General features: G+C 38.7%; 2 protein-coding genes across 5 annotated transcripts in view; one reads left to right on the forward strand and one right to left on the reverse strand.

Moving 5' to 3' along the window:
• LOC141759841 (sodium channel protein type 2 subunit alpha-like) overlaps positions 1-2432 on the reverse strand; it is a 187898-nt gene extending 185466 nt beyond the window's left edge. For 2 of the 4 annotated variants that reach the window (XR_012592206.1, XM_074622273.1), the window contains exon 1: positions 1655-2431. The gene's annotated coding sequence lies outside the window, so the exon portion shown is untranslated. Of the gene's footprint in view, positions 1-1654 lie in introns of all 4 variants that reach the window. The other 2 variants (XM_074622275.1, XM_074622274.1) reach the window with 1 other exon arrangement.
• A 10599-nt stretch (positions 2433-13031) lies between these two features.
• Positions 13032-20797, forward strand: part of LOC141759863 (LIM zinc-binding domain-containing Nebulette-like) — a 35495-nt gene continuing 27729 nt past the window's right edge. The window contains exons 1-2 of the mRNA XM_074622331.1: positions 13032-13322; positions 20110-20204. Coding sequence (XP_074478432.1) covers positions 13254-13322; positions 20110-20204 — 164 coding nt within the window. The 5' untranslated portion in view covers positions 13032-13253. The remainder of the gene's footprint in view (positions 13323-20109; positions 20205-20797) is intronic.

Below are 20797 nucleotides of genomic sequence, written 5' to 3' on the forward strand. Positions count from 1 at the left end.
TTATTATTATTATTTGTTATTAAAATCATGAATCATACACCAACAACTAATAACTCTTAAAAATTAACAGGAAGTGTTTTTAATACAGCAACAAAACTTAAACAGGAATTAAAATCCCAGTATGTAATGTATATAGTATATAAACATAGAATTGAGTTGAATAGATCGGCCCCATTGTCACTGATATCCAATCCAGTATCGGTGTCGGTGCATCCCTAAATATATAGATATCATATTTAGGGAGAAATAAATGCATCATAAATCCACTATAAACACACAGCCAGGTCTCAAACACTCAAGTTACTCTGAATAATATACAATTATTATACTGATATCATAAGACATGGAGCAAATATGATATATAGAAGGTCATGGCACTAAAAGGTCACTTAAATATTATTATAATATAAAGAATAAGTGCAACCAAAAGCATGAATATTAGAGGAAATGTTGTCACACTAAAAGGTTTCTATTGAGTATCACATTATAGGAATATTATTATAAACACAACCAGCAGCACCCAAATCTGCATCTCCTCTTATGACATAAACAGAGCCGGTTAATTAATGGAAAGTGTTGGCACTGCTCGGCTCGGCTCGGCTCAGCAGGCTGATGATAAAGAGCCAGGTTGCATGGGAACAGAGGGGAGTCTCTGGAGGGGCGAAAGTAGCTCAAAACAGGGACGGAGAGGAGACGGAAATGTACTTTAAAGTGTCCCTAAATCACCCTGCGTGTGTTAAACATGTTTATTACATAAAGTTTTACTGGAGTTTTTATGTGAAGCTATTTTTTGACATTACAGGTGAATAGGGCAAACACCTTTAACTAATATATATCACCATGAAACTTCTCCAGTTGATTCCTTACATGTAGAACATTATTTTTTGTATTACAAGTTTTCTGAAATTGTATGTTTAAATATGTTAATGTATTTTGGATGTTTGTTTTTTTCCACTAGTCTGAAAGAAGACATGTTATGGAAGCCAAATGGCCCAAAATCTCAAAATTGACCAGTGCATGAAAAACAATATCTAGGACAATATATCTAGTGTCTCCCCTTAAATTCAACAAATATGGCAACAGGACAAATAGATTTAAAACTATATTCTACATACACTTTCTTTAAAAAGGACACATTGTTTATGTAGTTTTATCTCCATATTGATTAGGATTTGGTGAAAGTTTGTCTTCCTGAGGGGAAATAAATGATATAAAATGACATATTTCTGGTTGACAGAAGTGATTTTGAGTGTCGCAGGTGTTTATCCTCATAAAGGTCAGCCCAGAAGAACACCACAACCTTTATGCACCAAGAATACTATTAATAATAAAATCTTTATTTAACCAGGTAGTACTATATAGGTAGTATATATTATAATATATATTGCAAGAGTCCAATTATATTGGATATATGCATATTATTGCAAGAGAGACCTGGCCAAGACAGCAACATTTAAACATACATTAAAGTTTCAGACGCCTCAACATAAAACAAAAATGCTAAATAAATACATGCAATGCATAATATCATACAAAACACATTCAAATCAAGTGTTTGAAAGAAAGGCATGTACTCAAGAACACCACATCCTTTACGCACTAATAATACTAAAACTACTACTAATAATAATAATAAAGAAGGGCATGTACTCACATGTGAAACTCCTGCGTTAATAACTGCGGGTTAGTTTGGATGTGACACCATCATCATCATCACCTCTCCAAAGCTCCACAGCTCACAGCTGCCAGATCCAACCCGGAGAGGAGGCGCACTGAGGCGGATCCGTGAGCGCAACAACTCCGATGAACAAAAGTGTTTGAAAAAAAAAAAAAAAAAGAAAACCTCTAAGAAGAAGAAGAAGAAGAAGAAGTTGTTTTACATCCAAGCAGAGTGATGAAGTGTCCGTCCAGCAGCAGCAGCAGCAGCAGCAGAGGATGAGGAGCTGGTGGAGGTGGAGGTGGAGGAGCGGTCTGAGCGCTCCGGTCCAGCCGGAGATGGGTGAGTGCGCACCGGACTGCTTCACTGCTTCACTCCGTCTGCTGCTCCGGTTCCTCCTCCAGCATCTCTTCACACAACTTCAGCCCAGATTTAATCCTTCATCCGGCTTCAGCTTTCTGTTTTACTCCACCTCAAAAGAAACACTCCTATACTTCAGCAAAAAAACAAAACTGTTTTGTTTAATTTCTCCTCCTCATCCTTCTCAGGTGTGATAATTAACTAAATACCTCCAAAATAAAAGTCGCGTCTCCAGCTGCTGTTGCTTTTATTGTGTGGGGTTTTTTTCTTTTTGGAGAAATTTATTCATAAAGGAGGAAAAAAGTATGAAGTTTCACCGTCAGACCGGAGTGTTTTTTTGCGTCTGTAGGTCGGTGGTCTGGTCTGTAGGCTGGACGAGGACAGAGAGAGAGCGAGAGAGAGAGAGAGAGAGAGAGAGAGAGAGAGAGGGGAAGTATCGCGAGGTTACATCCTAAATCCCGTTTATCTGGAGCTGTCACTTCTCTCCTTTTTTCAAGTTTATTTGTCATATGTATTTAAAAGTACAGTGAAATGCAATAACTGCATTTTTCCCTGGCTCTCCCAAAATAAATCTGTAATAGCTCCAAAACTAGCAGGTCTTTCTGCATGATCTGGGTCTCTATGGAGAGGTAAGACCTCAGAGGATTCATCCCCAGTGTCAGTAACACTGTGACTGTTACTGTGCCTGAGGAAACTGGGATGAACTACACTTTAAGGCGAGGAAAAATTAACATTTTTATCCTCACCTTAAAATGTTTTCTAGATCAGACAGTGGATAACACCATTATAGCAACAACGCCGTGCACAGAGACGCAGCAACTCCTCCACTACAACTGAGCCAAACTAGACATAAATAACACAAAGCACATAGATTCTGCAAAGGTTTTAGTGAGGATAGGACCAGGAGGACTCTCCATTTGGCACACTTGGATACCCAAAGTGTGCTGAATGTGTTTTCTACCTCTTGAAAGTGAATCTGGTTATAAAATCCTCCTGATATCCACTACAGGAGGCTATGAGCACACAATAGAGCCTTTAACCATGACATTTACCCTGTGCATCATCACATTCTACCATTGTGCATCATCACATTCTACCATTGTGCATCATCACATTCTACCATTGTGCACAGTATAAAACCAATAAAAAACTACTAAATTGTATAATTCTGACTCCAAATGGAGAAGTTTTATTATAATAATGAAAGTAGATAATAACAAATAAGATCAATAACAATGTAAATAAGATAAGATAGTCAAGAACGTACATTCAATATACAAATATTATAAAGAAAAACACAATTTCTAACTAACTTAAATATTGAAATCATTATTAAACAAACATTGTTTGGACTAAATCCACTTGGAGTGTTGTTTTAGTCGCGTTAAGGCGTCGTCTTTTAGACACTATTCAGTAATAAAGACCACCACAGCATTTTATTGAGTTTATATAACCCGGTACCGGGTCCGTCGGGTAACTGATGTTGCAATTGCAACGATAATTTGTATTCTCATTTTCATTAATAAACATATTAAAATGATTACGGTGTGATTTTTGCCGGGATCTGTAGCAAACAAAAGATGTTTAAAGGTGGGTTTTTTAATGCAAATAACCACTATAGATGACAATAACAAAGTAAAAGGAGAACATTTAGAGTTTTTGACCACCTCAGCATGTTATGAAGTTTTTAAAGACGGCGTTTTAACACACAGCTCAACTGTACCCGGAATAAGAGGTTAACCTTTTGGCCAATTAAGAAAAAGCAAAGTTGCACAAATGTTTTTATGATTCATTCGTGAGTGAGTGTCAGTCATCAGTCATCTGTACTCATGTGGCTCTATGGATGATCCACCACTTTGGTCCAGACAGAGATGAACAAGAGAAAACTTCATTTACTCAGAGGGGGAATAGTTGTAGCAGCAGTCGCAGCTCAAAGAGGGAACGAGTGCAAATAAAACTAAATATCAGTACGGTGTCATAGTGTCATAAATATAACTGGTTTACAGTAAGAAGGAAAGGAAGCGAGGAGATAGGAGGAGGAAAGAGTGAAGGAGGTTCCTCACCTGAAGGTGAAACAGCCCATCATCAGGTGTGTGGAGTCATGCTGCCTCCTGCTGGAGGACAGAGGTCCTGCAGGAGGACAGAGGTCCTGCAGGAGGACAGAGGTCCTGCAGGAGGACAGAGGTCCTGCTGGAGGACAGAGGTCCTGCTGGAGGACAGAGGTCCTGCAGGTGAGGAGAGGTCCTGCATGAGGACACAGGTCCTTCTGGAGGACAGAGGTCCTGCAGGAGGACAGAGGTCCTGCAGGAGGACAGAGGTCCTGCAGGAGGACAGAGGTCCTGCTGGAGGACAGAGGTCCTGCTGGAGGACAGAGGTCCTGCAGGAGGACAGAGGTCCTGTTTGAGGACAGAGGTCCTGCAGGAGGACAGAGGTCCTGCAGGTGAGGAGAGGTCCTGCTGGAGGACAGAGGTCCTGCTGGAGGACAGAGGTCCTGCTGGAGGACAGAGGTCCTGCAGGAGGACAGAGGTCCTGTTTGAGGACAGAGGTCCTGCATGAGGACACAGGTCCTGCTGGAGGACAGAGGTCCTACTGGAGGACAGAGGTCCTGCAGGAGGACAGAGGTCCTGCTGGAGGACAGAGGTCCTGCTGGAGGACAGAGGTCCTGCTGGAGGACAGAGGTCCTGCAGGAGGACAGAGGTCCTGTTTGAGGACAGAGGTCCTGCAGGAGGACAGAGGTCCTGCAGGTGAGGAGAGGTCCTGCATGAGGACACAGGTCCTGCTGGAGGACAGAGGTCCTACTGGAGGACAGAGGTCCTGCAGGAGGACAGAGGTCCTGCTGGAGGACAGAGGTCCTGCTGGAGGACAGAGGTCCTGCAGGAGGACAGAGGTCCTGTTTGAGGACAGAGGTCCTGCAGGAGGACAGAGGTCCTGCAGGTGAGGAGAGGTCCTGCATGAGGACATAGGTCCTGCTGGAGGACAGAGGTCCTGCTGGCGGACAGAGGTCCTGCAGGAGGACAGAGGTCCTGCAGGAGGACAGAGGTCCTGCAGGAGGACAGAGGTCCTGCAGGTGAGGAGAGGTCCTGCATGAGGACACAGGTCCTGCTGGAGGACAGAGGTCCTACTGCAGGAGAGAGGTCCTGCAGGAGGACAGAGGTCCTGCAGGAGGACAGAGGTCCTGCTGGAGGACAGAGGTCCTGCTGGCAGACAGAGGTCCTGCAGGAGGACAGAGGTCCTGCAGGAGGACAGAGGTCCTGCAGGAGGACAGAGGTCCTGCAGGTGAGGAGAGGTCCTGCATGAGGACACAGGTCCTGCTGGAGGACAGAGGTCCTACTGCAGGACAGAGGTCCTACTGGAGGACAGAGGTCCTGCAGGAGGACAGAGGTCCTGCTGGAGGACAGAGGTCCTGCTGGAGGACAGAGGTCCTGCAGGAGGACAGAGGTCCTGTTTGAGGACAGAGGTCCTGCAGGAGGACAGAGGTCCTGCAGGTGAGGAGAGGTCCTGCATGAGGACACAGGTCCTGCTGGAGGACAGAGGTCCTACTGGAGGACAGAGGTCCTGCAGGAGGACAGAGGTCCTGCTGGAGGACAGAGGTCCTGCTGGAGGACAGAGGTCCTGCAGGAGGACAGAGGTCCTGTTTGAGGACAGAGGTCCTGCAGGAGGACAGAGGTCCTGTTTGAGGACAGAGGTCCTGCTGGAGGACAGAGGTCCTGCAGGTGAGGAGAGGTCCTGCATGAGGACATAGGTCCTGCTGGAGGACAGAGGTCCTGCTGGCGGACAGAGGTCCTGCAGGAGGACAGAGGTCCTGCAGGAGGACAGAGGTCCTGCAGGAGGACAGAGGTCCTGCAGGTGAGGAGAGGTCCTGCATGAGGACACAGGTCCTGCTGGAGGACAGAGGTCCTACTGCAGGACAGAGGTCCTGCAGGAGGACAGAGGTCCTGCAGGAGGACAGAGGTCCTGCTGGAGGACAGAGGTCCTGCTGGAGGACAGAGGTCCTGCAGGAGGACAGAGGTCCTGTTTGAGGACAGAGGTCCTGCAGGAGGACAGAGGTCCTGCAGGTGAGGAGAGGTCCTGCATGAGGACACAGGTCCTGCTGGAGGACAGAGGTCCTGCAGGAGGACAGAGGTCCTGTTTGAGGACAGAGGTCCTGCAGGAGGACAGAGGTCCTGCAGGAGGACAGAGGTCCTGCTGGAGGACAGAGGTCCTGCTGGAGGACAGAGGTCCTGCAGGAGGACAGAGGTCCTGTTTGAGGACAGAGGTCCTGCAGGAGGACAGAGGTCCTGCAGGTGAGGAGAGGTCCTGCATGAGGACACAGGTCCTGCTGGAGGACAGAGGTCCTGCAGGAGGACAGAGGTCCTGTTTGAGGACAGAGGTCCTGCAGGAGGACAGAGGTCCTGCTGGAGGACAGAGGTCCTGCTGGAGAGGAGAGGAGAGGAGAGGAAGGGATGAGAGAAACTCACACTGACGGAGTGAAACGACTCATATCTGCTTCCCACCTGCTCCACACACTCACAGGAGGCAGGAGATGCCGGACGCCGTCTGGTCCACATCAGCTTCAGTCTGCAACACACGTTATACATTTTACATTTATTATTCAGGGATGAAGATGAGGACGTGTTTAACCCTTGTGTGGTGTTCGGGGTCTGTGGGACCCGTTTTCAATGTTTACTAAAAGAAAAATGATGTGATTCATTATTTTTTCAACCTCAGACTCATTGGCCTCGGCTCATTTTCTATGAAGAACATATAAAAGAACACCTTTTTCAATGACTGCACACTGTACACCCCCCTACACAATTATATTACATATGTGATGTCCGTGTCCTCTGGACTCCCGAGTGAGATAAATGTGTGGAAATTGTAGGTGCTGTTTACAGTACCTACACTCTGTCATCCTCTGACCTGGGCCTGCTGTAAGTGTGTGTGTGTGTGTGTGTGTGTGCGCGTGTGTGTGTGTGTGCGCGTGTGTGTTTGTGTGTTTGTTTCTATGTGTGTGAGTTTTGTCTTTCTGTTCCTGCTGTTCCCGCATGAGGTTGTTACATTTCAAGCACCGACACCTGTCTGCTCCCACATTCCCGCACATTTTACCCTCTGTCTTGCGGGAACTAGTCTATATTTTCTCGCACTATATCCCAGCTGCCATATGCTGTCTATATTGCTTGTAATTGGGATAAAGTAAACATCTGTTAAGTATTTTTACATAGATTGTTATGGCTGTATTGATTTGAAAACCCAATAATGGTGTGGGTCCAACAGACCGGCGGACATTGGCTGAGAAACAAAAACATGAACACCTGCTCTGATATCAACGGACTCATTTTAGGCTGATAAATGTTTCACTTCTTTATTTGTCATCTGTGGGTGTTTCTGCACCAACGGGCATTTTTAACCTCTTTTACCCGATGGACCCGGTACCGGGTTCGGCTGAACTCTAGATGTTCTCCTTTTACTTTGTTATTGTCATCTATAGTGGTTATTTGCATAAAAAAAGACCTTTAAACACCTTAGTTTGCTTCAGATCCTGGCAAATATCACACCATAATCATTTTAATATGTTTATTAATGAAAATGAGAATAATTATGTAAAAATGATCGTTGCAATTGCAACATCAGTTACCCGACAGACCCGACGGACCCGACGGACCCGGCGGACCCGACGGACCCGACGGACCCGACGGACCCGACGGACCCGGCGGACCCGACGGACCCGACGGACCCGACGGACCCGGTACCGGGTTGTATAAACTTGATAGAATGCTGTGGTGGTGTTTTTATCTGAATAGTGTCTAAAAGACGAGGCCTTAACTCGACTAAAACAAAACTCCAAGTGGATTTAGTCCAAACAATGTTTGTTTAATAATGATTTCAATATTTTAGTTAGTTAGAAATTGTATTTTTACTCTATAATATTTTTATATTGATTGTACATACTTGACTTTTGATTATTTTTTGTTATCTTATTTACATTGTTATTGATCTTATTTGTTATTATCTACTTGATCATATTTCATTATTATAATAAAACTACTCCATTTGGAGTCAAAATTATACAATTTAGTTGTTTTTTTATTGATTTTATAGGATAAAAATGTAAATTTTTCCTATAGTTTAAAAAAAAAAAATTGTGGAAATGAATAACTGTTTTTTTTGTTTACAGTTTCAATTTTATTTATCATTGTTGTAGGTCTATGGTACGACGGTACGACGGTACGACGATATACGACGGAGTATTAGGACCACACTGAGGAAAAGAAATAAGTCTGCGATTTCGAGAATAGTCATAATATTTTAAAGTAGTAATTTTACGTGTTATTTTTTATTTTTTTCGTAAAGTTATGACTTTATTCTCGTAATATTCTGACTTTATTCTATAAATCTCAGATGTTTTTCCCTCAATGTGGCCCTAATACTCCGTAGTACATTGTCTCTTTGGCCCTCACTGCATTAGACTGATATACTATATACTTAGACTATAAACTGTGTTACCTTCATCACAATGATCACATGTTTTGCGGCTCCAGACAGATTATTTTGTTGCCTAAAATGTCTCTTTTGACAGTAAAGGTTGCTGACCCCTGGACCAGGAGAACCACACCTCCCAGCACCCTACAGGGTTTATTAAGTCCCAGCAATGAAATTTTGGATTTATGTTAAAATTTGCTGTGTAACGCTTGATCAAAAATATACACAGTGTTATTACCCATCTTGACATGAAAAATAACTACTAAATAATTTGATTTAATAAACTTTATGGAGCATTTTATAACACTTCTCTTCATGTCCCACATCTGTGTTCTCAATGTTCAGATAAATGAGCTAAATCAGTTATAATATAACATTATTACACATATTACAGATAACTTACAACTAACGTACAGATAACTAACAGATAACTAACAGATAACTTACAGATAACTTACAACTAACTTACAGATAACTTACAGATAACTTACAGATAACTAACAGATAACTAACAGATAACTTACAGATAACTAACAGATAACTTACAGATAACTTACAGATAACTTACAGATAACTTACAGATAACTAACAGATAACTTACAGATAACTTACAGATAACTTACAACTAACTTACAGATAACTTACAGATAACTTACAGATAACTTACAACTAACTTACAGATAACTTACAACTAACTAACAGATAACTAACAGATAACTTACAGATAACTAACAGATAACTAACAGATAACTTACAGATAACTAACAGATAACTAACAGATAACTTACAAATAACTAACAGATAACTAACAGATAACTTACAGATAACTTACAGATAACTAACAGATAACTTACAGATAACTAACAGATAACTTACAGATAACTAACAGATAACTAACAGATAACTTACAGATAACTTACAGATAACTAACAGATAACTTACAGATAACTTACAGATAACTAACAGATAACTTACAGATAACTTACAGATAACTAACAGATAACTAACAGATAACTAACAGATAACTTACAGATAACTTACAGATAACTAACAGATAACTTACAGATAACTAACAGATAACTAACAGATAACTTACAGATAACTTACAGATAACTTACAGATAACTAACAGATAACTAACAGATAACTAACAGATAACTTACAGATAACTAACAGATAACTTACAGATAACTAACAGATAACTAACAGATAACTTACAGATAACTTACAGATAACTAACAGATAACTTACAGATAACTTACAGATAACTAACAGATAACTTACAGATAACTTACTTACCGATATCATGAAGCTGGATGACTTTTGGCACTTTTTGAACCGAGGTATGGCCGTTGTGCTCGCTGTGTGGACGGCCGATTGGAAGCCTCGAGTTCGAATTGTTAGCCGTCGCTATCTTGTTGTTTCGGCCCTCGTCATCTTGTGGTGCCTTCAAATGAAACTCATGAACTCGGTGTTTGGGCTACAACATGGGAAGTCGTGTGCACGATGTGCGTGGCGTTCAAGTGGTTAAGTCGTGAAGCACACCGCTGCTAAGCAACGGCAATATTATCGTTAGCTGTCAGCGTCTAGAAGCCACAGAGGCTAACAAGCTAGCAAGTGGGTAAGATAATGCAGTAAATACAAAGACATAATGACAGAGGAGAAGATGAGGCCGTTGGGAAAAAACAATAAACGGCTAAAATTACAATATATTAACTTATTATGCACCAAAAAAATAACTTCCATAACTTCCAGCATTTCTGTCAACATGAAAAAACACGTCACAAGTCGTGAACTCGGAAATTTCAGAAACTTTCCACTTACAAGGTCGTGAATACCACAAGAGGGAGGCGTTCATATGGGCTCAACTCGTAAACACGACCCAATCTGAAGGCACCATTGGTTTGTTTTGCCCGTCGCCATCTTGTTTTGTTGCAACAGGAAGTGACCGTAAGTGACCGAGAGGTGGAGCTAAGTACAACAGACCGCTGAACAAAAAATGTTTAGGTGACCAGAAATATTATAATTAAAGGGACTATTTGTAACTTTCAGAAATGCTTCTTAACAGCGACACCTGTGGCCGTGAAATCAACGAAAGTCAGCATCGAGCTCGCGCTTGCTCGCTCTCAATATACCTGAACGAGCATCGCTCAAAACAGTGAGGCGACACACATCAGCTAAAAGCACAATATCACTCTATATTTCAGCTGCTTGGCAGTAATGTTAGCTGACCAGACCAAGGTCTCTCCATGAACATGATTTAGATCTGATCCTAGTGTTGGCTTTTCCTGCCTAAGTGCAGGCTGAGGCAGCGGGGCTCTGCAGCGTGTCTCCCTGCTCTCTCCGCCCGCAGCCGAAGAGAGCAGAGGAGACACCGGCACCCGGTCGGTAACGAGAAGACAACGTAACTCTCTGTAGAGCTCCGTCACTTCTCAGGACACGGGAAACCTCTGTTGGTCTGGAGGAGCTGCAGCAGTTATTTCTGCACAAACGTCCACTGAACATTCACTAGATATTCTCAGAGCTAAACTAACTCTTCTGCAGTGTGTAGTGAGCGCGCGTTCACGTCTAGAGGTGGAGCGAGCTGAGCTGTCTGAGTGAAGGCGAGCAGGCAGAGGAGGAGGGTACAGCGGCTACACGCGAACGCGCATATGCGAGCGCGCATGTGTGACGACCCGCTACATTTATACGCTTACAAAGTTACAAATAGGCCCTTTAACTGAAAACACACTGTGAAAGTGTTAAAGTTGTAAAACAGAAACACGAACAACTCCTGTCTTGTCAGCGACCTGTCACTCAGCAGGTAGCCCCGCCCTAAAGCATCCCCTGGACTCACCTGGAGGACAGAACATGTCTACATATTGGCCACTAGATGGAGCCAAATCAGTGACTTCTGTCATCATGACTGACAGGTTTTAATTCTGGAATATTTCCTTGGTTCACTTAAGGATTTGTTTTTTCATTCTATTGTGTAGTTTGACTCTATTTTTGATTCTATTTGTACACTCCTCCCTATAGATCTTCTCCATATGGTAGCGTGCTGACATTGTCAGTAACACACTGGTTGACATAAAACAATGCTTTTCAGCTTGGTATTGAGTTAATCAATAAAGACACTTCATTCCCCTCCAGGGGATCAATAAAGACTTATGTTATTATACCTTAACTGATCTTATCTTAGTTTATCTCTAAATAATAACTCTGTAATTAATTGTGTACCTTCATGAACCAGCAGGGGGAGTCATTTGCTTATTAATGGGGTCATGTCAGTCTTTACTGTCAGTGAAACATGACATGAGTCTACTGTTTAAAATATTACAAGGACTAATTATCTCATTAAGAGAGGCCATCGCAAAAATAATAATAGAAGAAAATATTAATTAATATAATAATTTAGATATGTTGTACTAATGTAAATATAAGCTAATACAATAGGAAGCATGAGGCAGATATATTCCATCACAAAATAGTGTTATTGCTGTATACTATTTTTGGATTTTATAGCAAAGTGACAACTGAACAACAACACTAAATGGGTGAATACATTATTTTCATTATCATCCAAAAATATTGAACGAAAAGCAGCAAATTCTTACATTTAATTTGCATTTGAGAACCTTGAAACATCAAATGTTTAACATTTTGGCTTAAAAAGTCAACGATTTTTATTTAAAATGATTGATTAATCAACTGATCAATGCAGTTATAGTATTTTTATTTTATGTGTTTCATTATTTTTATTTTTTTTTATTGAATCTGGAAACATTTTTGCTTAAATAATTACGATTGACAGATTATTTAAAAAGAAAAAGTGGATTAATTGTCTTCCAAACAACTATTTAATTCATCAACTAATCAATGCAGCTCTACTATTTTTTTTAAATTTAATTTAATTTAATTATCTTCACTAAATTTTTCTGTTTTTGTATTTCATTTTATTGACACTAAAGGTAAAGTGCTATTTACAAGCTAATCTTGTCGGTGAAGAATTAAACTACCAACATTTAACAGGCATTGCACCTTTATATATTCTGTGGATTGAGGGATTATAGAGGGGAATATCAATATGCAATTCTTACATTTAAACTACATTTGAGAATCTAGAATAGTCTATTATTTATTTTTATTTATTTCATTCAATTATTTTCATTTTATTTAATTATTTTGTATTTTATTTTATTGAATCTGGAAGCTCAAATGTTTCATATTTTTGCTTAAATAATTACATTGACAGATAATTTAAAAAAATGTGGATTCATTTTCTTCCGAACAACTATTTGATTCATCAACTAATCAATGCAGCTCTATTATTTTTTAAAAGTTTATTTCATTTAATTTTTTTCACTACTTTTTTTTTAAAGGGGAATATCAATATTCAATTCTTACATTTAAACTACATTTGAGAATCTAGAATAGTCTATATATATTTTTATTTTATTTCATTTAATTATATTAATTTTATTTAATTGTTTTGTATTTTATTTTATTGATTTGATGCGATTAATATCATTTCATTGCATCTTATTTTGAAGGACACATGAAGCCCCTCCCTGGTTCTCTCTACCGATGGAGTGATCGGTCCTCGGTCCCAGCAGCGCAGCATCCAGGCAGCCTTCACACCGGACGCTGAGCCGCTGAATGAGGCAGCAGAACCGCCGTCTCTCGCCGTTTGAAGAGCGGCTCTGTGGGGACATTTGGGACTCTCTTAACTACATCTGCCGGATAACCGGAGGGATTTATCCGCTGGGGAGCAGAGCGGAGGTCTGGAGGTCTGGAGGATGAACCCTCAGTGTGCCCGCTGCGGGAAGATCGTCTACCCGACGGAGAAGGTCAGCTGCCTGGACAAGGTGAGCACTTTATACACCTAAAAAAACACCCAGCATCACCTTATATACAGGTGAAGTGACACTAAATGTAAAGTGACATTATATATAGGTAAAGTGACACTAAATGTAAAGTGACATTATATATAGGTAAAGTGACACTAAATGTAAAGTGACATTATATATAGGTAAAGTGACAGTATGTAAAGGTAAAATGACAGTATATAAAGGTAAAGTGACACTAAATGTAAAGTGACATTATATATAGGTAAAGTGACAGTATGTAAAGGTAAAGTGACTGTATATAAATATAAAATGACAGTATATAAAGGTAAAGTGACACTAAATGTAAAGTGACATTATATATAGGTAAAGTGACAGTATATAAAGGTAAAGTGACTGTATATAAATATAAAATGACAGTATATAAAGGTAAAGTGACACTAAATGTAAAGTGACATTATATATAGGTAAAGTGACAGTATGTAAAGGTAAAGTGACAGTATGTAAAGGTAAAGTGACTGTATATAAATATAAAATGACAGTATATAAAGGTAAAGTGACACTAAATGTAAAGTGACATTATATATAGGTAAAGTGACAGTATGTAAAGGTAAAGTGACAGTATGTAAAGGTAAAGTGACTGTATATAAATATAAAATGACAGTATATAAAGGTAAAGTGACACTAAATGTAAAGTGACATTATATATAGGTAAAGTGACAGTATGTAAAGGTAAAGTGACTGTATATAAATATAAAATGACAGTATATAAAGGTAAAGTGGTAATATATAAAGATAAAGTTACAGTATATAAAGGTAAAGTGACACTAAATGTAAAGTGACATTATATATAGGTAAAGTGACAGTATATAAAGGTAAAGTGATAGTATATAAAGGTAAAGTGACTGTATATAAATATAAAATGACAGTATATAAAGGTAAAGTGACACTAAATGTAAAGTGACATTATATATAGGTAAAGTGACAGTATGTAAAGGTAAAGTGACAGTATATAAAGGTAAAGTGACTGTATATAAATATAAAATGACAGTATATAAAGGTAAAGTGACACTAAATGTAAAGTGACATTATATATAGGTAAAGTGACAGTATGTAAAGGTAAAGTGACTGTATATAAATATAAAATGACAGTATATAAAGGTAAAGTGGTAATATATAAAGATAAAGTTACAGTATATAAAGGTAAAGTGACACTAAATGTAAAGTGACATTATATATAGGTAAAGTGACAGTATATAAAGGTAAAGTGACACTAAATGTAAAGTGACTGTATATAAAGGTAAAGTGGTAATATATAAAGATAAAGTTACAGTATATAAAGGTAAAGTGACTGTATATAAATATAAAATGACAGTATATAAAGGTAAAGTGACACTAAATGTAAAGTGACATTATATATAGGTAAAGTGACAGTATATAAAGGTAAAGTGACACTAAATGTAAAATGACTGTATATAAAGGTAAAGTGGTAATATATAAAGATAAAGTTACAGTATATAAAGGTAAAGTGACAGTATATAAAGGTAAAGTGATAGTATATAAAGGTGAAGTGATAGTATATAAAGCTGAAGTGATAGTATATAAAGATAAAGTGACACTAAATGTAAAGTGACAGTATATAAAGGTAAAGCAACTGTATATAAAGGTAAAGTGACAGTATATAAAGGTAAAGTGACAGTATATAAAGGTAAAGTGACAGTTTATAAAGGTAAATAAAGGTAAAGTGACAGTACATAAAGGTAAAGTGACAGTATATAAAGGTTAAGCGACAGTTAATAAAGGTAAAGTGACAGTATATAGAGGTAAAGTGATAGTATATAAAGGTAAAGTGATAGTATATAAAGGTTAAGCGACAGTTTATAAAGGTAAAGTGACAGTATATAAAGGTAAAATGACAGTATATAAAAGTAAAGTGATAGTATATAAAGGTAAATTGACAGTATATAGAGGTAAAGTGATAGTATATAAAGGTAAAGTGACTGTATATAAATATAAAATGACAGTATATAAAGGTAAAGTGACACTAAATGTAAAGTGACATTATATATAGGTAAAGTGACAGTATGTAAAGGTAAAGTGACTGTATATAAATATAAAATGACAGTATATAAAGGTAAAGTGACACTAAATGTAAAGTGACATTATATATAGGTAAAGTGACAGTATGTAAAGGTAAAGTGACTGTATATAAATATAAAATGACAGTATATAAAGGTAAAGTGACACTAAATGTAAAGTGACATTATATATAGGTAAAGTGACAGTATGTAAAGGTAAAGTGACTGTATATAAATATAAAATGACAGTATATAAAGGTAAAGTGGTAATATATAAAGATAAAGTTACAGTATATAAAGGTAAAGTGACACTAAATGTAAAGTGACATTATATATAGGTAAAGTGACAGTATATAAAGGTAAAGTGACACTAAATGTAAAGTGACTGTATATAAAGGTAAAGTGGTAATATATAAAGATAAAGTTACAGTATATAAAGGTAAAGTGACACTAAATGTAAAGTGACATTATATATAGGTAAAGTGACAGTATGTAAAGGTAAAGTGACAGTATATAAAGGTAAAGTGACTGTATATAAATATAAAATGACAGTATATAAAGGTAAAGTGACACTAAATGTAAAGTGACATTATATATAGGTAAAGTGACAGTATATAAAGGTAAAGTGACACTAAATGTAAAATGACTGTATATAAAGGTAAAGTGGTAATATATAAAGATAAAGTTACAGTATATAAAGGTAAAGTGACAGTATATAAAGGTAAAGTGATAGTATATAAAGGTGAAGTGATAGTATATAAAGCTGAAGTGATAGTATATAAAGATAAAGTGACACTAAATGTAAAGTGACAGTATATAAAGGTAAAGCAACTGTATATAAAGGTAAAGTGACAGTATATAAAGGTAAAGTGACAGTTTATAAAGGTAAATAAAGGTAAAGTGACAGTACATAAAGGTAAAGTGACAGTATATAAAGGTTAAGCGACAGTTAATAAAGGTAAAGTGACAGTATATAGAGGTAAAGTGATAGTATATAAAGGTAAAGTGATAGTATATAAAGGTTAAGCGACAGTTTATAAAGGTAAAGTGACAGTATATAAAGGTAAAGTGACAGTATATAAAAGTAAAGTGATAGTATATAAAGGTAAATTGACAGTATATAGAGGTAAAGTGATAGTATATAAAGGTAAAGTGATAGTATATAAAGGTAAAGTGACAGTATATAAAGGTAAAGTGACAGTATATAAAGGTTAAGCGACTGTATATAAAGGTAAAGTGATAGTATATAAAGGTAAAGTGACAGTATATAAAGGTAAAGTGACAGTATATAAAGGTTAAGCGACTGTATATAAAGGTAAAGTGATAGTATATAAAGGTAAAGTGACAGCATATAAAGGTAAAGTGATAGTATATAAAGGCAAAGTGACAGTATATAAAGGCAAAGTGACAGTATATAAAGGTAAAGTGATTGTATGTATAAACGGCACTTCCATTGCTAACATGCTCACGCATGTTTTTGCTGACGTCGGCTGTAAAACGGTTTATATAAAACTAAGTGTTAATTTTTGTGTTTACATGGCAACACGTCTGTAAAAGCGTGTTGCATAACGCTGTTGAATTATTAATCTTATGCATTCACTGTCTGTCCTATGAGGCATCAGATGACACAACAGCATGTAGGCACTGCACATGATATTAGCTCCCACCCGACCTTTCATAATAAAAGACTCCCATTTCACAGAGCTGCAGCAAATACTGTTTGTTGATTGTGAAAGCTGGAACTAAAAATATCAGTATCATCATTCAAAGTCAAGATCCGGTTTGTAATAAACAATAAGGACCAAATTTACCTTCAGTCCTGTCTTGTAAAAGCTGACATGAACATTGTTTGAACAGAGAATAAGAGAATAAAAGAGCTCAAACAGTGTGAGAGGCTGTGATCTAGAGAGGAGGAGGCTGGCGAAGAAACAAAGAAGTATATGGAGAAAGTGAGAGTGTGAGTGCGAGGGCGAGAAATAATTTGGCCGTCCAAGGACTTCCCTGCTGTCCTTTACAGAAGCCTGTTTAATCAGGCCATTTGCAAGACCAGGTGTCACTTCTTTTACATTTTAGCTATGACTACAAGTTTCAACTGAGAATAAAAGCTAATAAGTTATATTTTTTCCAGGTTTTAGCATTCCGATGAGTTTTTTTTAGGGCTGTCAATCGATTAAAATATTTAATCACACATTTTTTATCTGTTCAAAATTAACCTTAAAGGGAGATTTGTCAAGTATTTAATATTCTTATCAACATGGGAGAGGACAAATATGCTGCTTTATGCACATGTATGTATATATTTATTATTGTAAATCATTAACAAAACAAAACAATAACAGATATTGTCCAGAAACCCTCACAGGTACTGCATTTAACATAAAACAATATGCTCCAATCATAACATGGCAAACTGCAGCCCAACAGGCAGCAACAGCTGTCAGTGTGTCAGTGTGCTGACTTCACTATGACTTGCCCCAAACTGCATGTGATTACTTGACAAATCTCCCTTTAAGGTTCATTTTGAACAGATAAAAATGTGCGATTGTTTTGAGATTAATCACGATTAAATATTTCAATTGATTGACAGCCGTACTTTTTACAGAACTTTGGTATTAGTAGTTTTAATTGTGTTTTATAAGCTGCTCAGTGTCGGGAAGTTATCTCTTATATTTATTTTATTTTGCTGCGCACACATCTCCTTCAAACAACTGTATTTATTTTTTCAAGTTTTTCGCCAAAAACTACATTTTACAAGATTACATTTGAACCCATCATGATAACGTTCAGTTTTGCCTAATGCTCATTTTTACTGAATAGAGCTTGAATGCATTATATTGTAACTCAATGCACCCTTCTGTACGTTAGCTGTTAGCTCCCATATTGAGCCAAGTTATGACTTGCCCCCAAACTGCATGTGATTATCATAAAGTGGGCATGTCTGTAAAGAGGAGACTCGTGGGTACCCATAGAACCCATTTACATTCACTGATCTGGAGGTCAGAGGTCAAGGGATCCCTTTGAAAATGGACATGACAGTTTTTCCCTCGCCAAAATGTAGTGTAAGTTTGGAGCGTTATTTAACCTCCTTCATGACAAGCTAGTATGACATGGTTGGTACCGATGGATTCATCAGGTTCTCTAGTTTCATATGATACCAGTATCTTCACTCTAGCTTTAAAACTGAGCCGCTACAACCTATAAATCACAAGTTGCGTTAATGCGTTAAAGAAATTAGTGGCGTTAAAAGGATTTAGCTTTGCTTTGGCAGCCCTAGTTTGATTGTTTTCTACTCCAGACAGATTACTCCAGTGGATTTGCATGTTGACACATCATGCTCTTTCATTGAAATCAAGCACAGGATTAATATAGGGTACACATATGACCATGTTAACAACTCAAACACATCATTTAGTTGCTGATTCGCTCTCTAAGAATAATCCTAATGCAGGACAGATGGAGGGCGATCTGAACGAGCAAATGTTTGGCAGCAAACTGCCTGGCTTCAGTTGTTCGCTCTGCGGTCTGTCACGTTTTCATCCAGCCTCCTACTAACTCTACTTATATTTAGTTCTGAACACTCGCTGTGAAACTGTATCGACAGAGAGTGTGAGGCAGACGGCCCGCCCATGCTGTTTGATTGACAGGCGGTTTGGTGAGAAGCACTGAGCAGCAGAGGCGGAACACAAAACAACAAGTAGAGCTCTGAAGGTTCCTTCTCGACCTCGGAAACAGCAGTTGGACAAACACTTCACTCACTCTGGTGTTTCCAAAGCTTTCAGCCACCTCGCACGGAGTTGTTCAGTTGTCATGGAGACGGTTTAGCTATTATCATGTGACCTAAGTATGGAATTTCAGTCATGTGATAACAGGTCGTAGATGAAGTCGTAGCATCCCAGAGAGGCTCTCTTACACCAGGACCTCCAGCTACAAGGAGTCAGCACTTAACCCAAAACCAAACAAGCCCGACCGCTATTCTGTCTTTCAGAGGTTGTAGCGGGCACAGTTTTAAAGTTAGAGGGAAGATACTGTTGAATGTTAAACTTCTGACTTTATTTTCATAATATTATGACTTTATTCTTCTAATATTACTTTTTTTCTCGTACACGTATAACTTTATTCTTGTAATATTACGACTTTATTCTCGAAATCTCATATATATTTTATTTTCCTCAATGTGGCCCTAATACTCCGTCGTAAACGATAATATTGTTGATATCTAGCTATTAATTCCGGGTCCCAGCAGGAGATATTCAATATTTTTTAAAATATAAGTAGTGTAAAACGTCCACAGCAGCAGCAGCAGGTATCTGAGGTGTTTACGTGACCAACACACGGAGGAAGTGACGTCTGCGTTGGAGTTCTGAGTAAAGGATATTTGTCAAAGGAAGTTCCTTTAACTGAACATTCACTGAGCAGGGAGTAGGGACTACTGTTTATGTACGCCGTGGATGGGAACACAGCTCATGTGTTATATGACCGAAATTCCATTCTCAGGTCACGTGATGACAACCAAACAATCTCCGTGACTCCGTCCGCTGACGAAGATGTGGCCGTATAGCTAGGAAACACCAAATAAGTGGACCCGGAGAGGAGGTCTAAACTGACTCATTAAATCTAATAGTGATATGTGTGTGTGTGTGTGTGTGTGTGTGTGTGTGTGTGTGTGTGTGTGTGTGTGTGTGTGTGTGTGTGTGTGTGTGTGTGTGTGTGTGTGTGTGTGTTGTTTCCAGAACTGGCATAAAGGATGTTTCCACTGCGAGGTTTGTAAGATGACCCTGAACATGAAGAACTACAAAGGATACGACAAGAAACCCTACTGCAACGCGTGAGTCCTCATCTCTCTCTCTCTCTCTCTCTATATATGTATATATACATACAGTATAAATAACACCACATACCCCCTAATGGTTTGCACATATACTGTATGATATTATAATCATTATAATGTACATTAGCTTATTGTTCGCTGATGCTTCTGTTCCGGTTTTCTGATGTTTCTCAGAGTATAACCGCCGTCCTCTGGCTGCACCGTGTTATTATCTGAATGTGAGCGCTGCCTGCAGGCTCTTCATATCTGTGTGGCGAGTCGACCCTTTAAGGTTTTTATAGCAGCGATGGTTACACTCGGTGGTTGTGGTTGTGGTTAGCGAGGCCCAGCCCTGCTTCACTCTCCTCCTCACTGCTGCCTCTGTTTACAGCCCTGAATCTGGATCTGTGTGTTTAACATGCTCTGCTGGTTATTATCTGAACAGCGTGATACACAACGCTGACAGTTATTGTCCCAAAGGGAAAAGTTAGTTTGACACCAGCAAGATTACAAACCTCAAAGGAGGCCAAACCTGGATCGCTTTGACCTTTGACCTCTGACCTTGTCACCGTTGGTTGCTTGTAATGATGGTTATCTGGGAGTTGAAGCTC

This window comes from Sebastes fasciatus, chromosome 21 (genome assembly GCF_043250625.1).
Source record: "Sebastes fasciatus isolate fSebFas1 chromosome 21, fSebFas1.pri, whole genome shotgun sequence".
Lineage (NCBI taxonomy): Eukaryota > Metazoa > Chordata > Actinopteri > Perciformes > Sebastidae > Sebastes > Sebastes fasciatus.